The sequence below is a fragment of the Triticum aestivum genome, chromosome 7D (assembly GCF_018294505.1).
Source record: "Triticum aestivum cultivar Chinese Spring chromosome 7D, IWGSC CS RefSeq v2.1, whole genome shotgun sequence".
Classification (NCBI taxonomy): Eukaryota; Viridiplantae; Streptophyta; class Magnoliopsida; order Poales; family Poaceae; genus Triticum; species Triticum aestivum.
This window is the reverse complement of record NC_057814.1, coordinates 162,543,597-162,547,675: the sequence shown is the minus strand read 5'-3', so window position 1 is coordinate 162,547,675 and position 4,079 is coordinate 162,543,597. Positions and strand designations below refer to the sequence as shown.

General features: G+C 45.9%; 1 protein-coding gene across 3 annotated transcripts in view; it reads right to left on the bottom strand.

Moving 5' to 3' along the window:
• Positions 1-1,440: 1,440 nt before the first annotated feature.
• LOC123165269 (inactive poly [ADP-ribose] polymerase RCD1) overlaps positions 1,441-4,079 on the bottom strand; it is a 33,616-nt gene continuing 30,977 nt past the window's right edge. The window contains exons 7-9 of one of the 3 annotated variants that reach the window (XM_044582900.1): positions 3,113-3,326; positions 2,207-3,037; positions 1,441-2,070 (exon numbers count right to left, since the gene is read on the bottom strand). In XM_044582900.1, coding sequence (XP_044438835.1) covers positions 1,928-2,070; positions 2,207-3,037; positions 3,113-3,326 — 1,188 coding nt within the window. In that variant the 3' untranslated portion in view covers positions 1,441-1,927. Of the gene's footprint in view, positions 2,071-2,206; positions 3,327-4,079 lie in introns of all 3 variants that reach the window. The other 2 variants (XM_044582901.1, XM_044582899.1) reach the window with 2 other exon arrangements.

The window sequence follows — 4,079 nt, the reverse complement described above, 5'->3', positions numbered from 1 at the left end:
TTGAGGTTTCAGTTTACGCGCTCATGGCAATTAGAAATGGAATATACTTGTTGGCAAACTTTGGGTGCACAATATGGAGATTGAATCTGATTGCTTGTTTGCGGCGTTGCATTGGTCTCTGTTTTTTTTTTTTTTTTTGCATGGGGCGTTGCATTGGTCTCTGAATACAAGCAGTTGGCAATGGACTTTGTCAAAATATCATTTGAACACTGTTTTCGGGAAGCTAATCAGGCAGCAGATGAGCTAGAGCTAAGCATTCTTTTAATGCTAGATCTTCGGGTTCTTGGGATGATGTAATCCCCGACTTTGTTTCTTGTTTACTTGTAAACGACATGACCATCATATGAGAAATAAAATCTATTTGCTGTAAAAAAACCAATAACATACATAATACCAGAATGCTGTACTACCTGCTCCAGCCTCATCAAGCAGCCAAACCGAAGCTTGAACCCCGAATATATTTCAGTTTTATGTGGTGCAAAGTGTGAAGAATGCCACTGAAAGTTTTTATACAACGACCGGCTAATCCAGCTACAAAGATACGCGAGCGGCAGTAATTAACAAAGCATCAAGAGCCGACAAGACGAAACCTGCATCGCCAAGAAAACTCGATGAGTTCGAAATAACAGCAGAAGATATCTGTGGCACACAGGTTCAGTAGATCCAAGGGCTAAAGCAATCAGATGGTGTGCTCGATCAGCACCAGGGAAGAAATTGTTTCAAGATGGCAATGAATATTCGGTGGAACACGGCTGTAACACATAGAACACCATGCGCTGATGCGCACATGGTATCCTAGTTGGTGATAGATAGATTGATGCCAGGTCTCGCCGGAGATATAGATGCCAAGTAGTGGCGTAGTGGTGCTACGACGTGACAGGCAGAGGTTCGAAACATCGTCCTGGGTCGTTTTGTCTGAGCTGCTGCCGCCTTTCCCAGTTTCCCCACTGGCGCTCGTGCTGTGGTACAGTAGGCTACCTAGCTGCGATGCTCCATCGCCATGCCGCGCCTGGGGCACTTCTGCTCAAATTCCTTTGTGATACCGTCGATGATTTTTGCACAAAGATATCCTGAACATTGGGGCACCGAAGCAGTACCTTTCAGAAGGCTTCAAGTTTTTATAAAAAAAGAGGGAACGAGACAAGAAAGTGAACTTGGAACATGCACGGAAAATTCCCTTCAAAAGCACAAACACACATGCATGGAAATGGAAAACGAATCTGTGAACGCCATTCTTGTCCATGGGCTTTGTTGATGAAGGCACCGAACCGAACCGAACCCTGTGCCATCCGGCTACCTGTTTCTTACGGATGCTCCGCGGCGGCTTGCAATCAAATGGTTCAGGGGAAACTACCTGGCTTGTACACTTCTCTAAGAGATGCTGAGCATGTGCTTGAAGACACGTCGATTCGATTCAAGCAAAGGGAAAGATTGGAGACAAAAAAATAAAATAGGTTTCAGTTTATGGGTTTCATTTCAGAAAGTAACGAGTATCACATCGTACCGGAATGCTGCACACGGCATCATCAAGCAGCCGAACAGCATTCAGAAACTTTTCTTTGTACAAAGTGCGGAGAACACCACTGAAGCTGAGGGGCGAAACACACTTCTATTCAGATTCTGAATCCGCTGCAGAAGCTCAAAACAACTGGCCCATAGTCAGTTAGTCACTGCCTAAGCCAGGTAGGAAGACATGTGAGAAACACTAACTGACCACCACAGATCAACAATCCAAGTCGACAAGGCAAAATTTGCGTCGCGTGAGGGGATTTGTACGAGTTACTGCTTTTTGTACAAGAGTGAGCGGAGACCTGCCAGAGTAACAGGCTAAGACCAATTGTTCATGTGCATCCACAGGGGAACGGGTTGTCTCACGCCACACATAAGGGTTTCAGCGGGAACGCGGTCACTGACACAATATGATCTTTTACAGGCATTTCTCGCCCTCCGCTGACAGGGTGACGAGTCTATCTGCTGAATACGCGGCGGTGCTGCTACCGTCAACGCCTATCCTGGGGAGGCTCTTGTTTGATCCACACTGCGCTGCTAGATTCTGTGGAGCCACATTTTCTGCGCAGAAATGTTAACAAGGTTTAATCAACAGAGAGGGGAAGATGCAAAATGCATCCCCTGGTACGCATGAGAATAAGATTTTCAAGCAGCATACTCAGGTTAAGAGCGTTTTGCAGTTTAGAATTAATTAAACCTGATGTCATGCACTCCTTGCTTGATGTAGGATGACTCTTCTCTTTTGGTAAAACACTCGATGACGGAGGTTTACAGATCACAGGAACCACAGTTGCTGCACTGGAATAGTTGGCTTCAGGCATGGTCTTTTTTGCAGGAACTTTAGCCACCTTGCTTCGCGCATGGAGGTGAGGCGCCATGCTTTTTGGCGCACGGAGAAGCGGTGCCATACTTCTTGGTGCACAGAGCTCAGGTGCCATACTTCTTGGCGCACGGAGATGAGGTGCCATACTTCTTGGTGCACAGAGATGTGGTGCCATACTTCTTGGTGCACAGAGCTCAGGCGCCATACTTCTTGGCGCACGGAGATGCGGTGCCATACTTCTTGGCGCACGGAGCTCAGGCGCCATACTTCTTGGCGCACTGAGATGCGGTGCCATACTTCTTGGCGCACGGAGCTCAGGCGCCATACTTCTTGGCGCACTGAGATGCGGTGCCATACTTCTTGGTGCACGGAGCTCAGGCGCCATACTTGTCGCCGCGGAGAACTGAGGAATCCTACTTGGAGTATAGGCTTGACATGATACGCCTGGAGTTGCAGCAACACTTTCATGTGCCCTATTGGATGCAAGAGCGTCATGGGCTTCAGGTGTCCTACCTGGTGCAGCAGAATGCAGGCCTTCCATACTGACAGATGCAGAGTTTCCAAGTGTTGGTCCTGATACATGAGAATCATGGCCTTCAGAACTGCTTCGTGCGAGGGTATCATGACCATTATACTCCATGCTTGGTCCAGCAGAATCCAAGCCATTAACACTGAGCAAAGCACTCCTCACAAGGGCATCATGACCTAGATGTGCCACCATCGGTTCAAAAGGATACTGGCTGTTAGTACAGCGAGATGAAGAGCTGTCCGAACACATACTTGGGGTGGGCGAATGCTGTCCTCGGACCGCATTCGCAGGAGAACCACCACGTGTGGAATTCACAGGTTCACAATTCTCACGAAGTACACTTGGTGCTGGACCATCGTGACTAGGAGTTGCAGATACAACATCTGTACCTGTCCCAATGCCGACAGATCCCAGTGCTGCAGAATAACTGGTACTTTTTGCAGGAGAGTTGTACCATAATGATGGCTGCAATAGGAAGGAAGAAGTTAAGAACAGAAACGTGGTTGGCCACATTTGTCCAAGCCCACAACGTCCACAGACAAGGAATCAGCAAATATAAGAAAGATTACTGATATGGCATACACACAAAATAGAGAATGACATGACACAACCTCTTTGGCAGCAAATGAAAGGGAGAGTGGAAATATTGCAATGACTAAACTATCGATTTGTCATTTGGGCCAACAATGGAAACAAAGCTTTCCAAGAAGATGCACAAACATCATCTCCAAAAAAAAAAAGATGCACAAACATCGTAAAACACAGTAAATACTATGCCAACTTTGTCGAACAGCACATACTCCCTACGATCTGACCGAAAATATCTAAAACAGTATTTTGTTAACAGTTACAGCTACAAAATCACAATCAAAGAAACTGCTTTTGTATACGAACCCAATGGTGTCTATTTTCATAAACCAAATATTATTGGACTAATTGTTGGTCAAAGCACGAACTTGGACAGTCATGATACACCTCATGTTGAAACAGAGGTAAGTAGTACAAACAACAACAACAACAAAGCCTTTAGTCCCAAACAAGTTGGGGTAGGCTAGAGGTGAAACCCATAAGATCTCGCAACCAAAACAGAGGTAAGTAGTAGTACTACACAAAAAAGCTAACCATGCCAACATTCCATCAAGAGTACAGCACCACTGCACCAGCAATAAATTTGGGGACTTTTACCTTATGAATAATTAAAAACATCTCAAAAGTAAT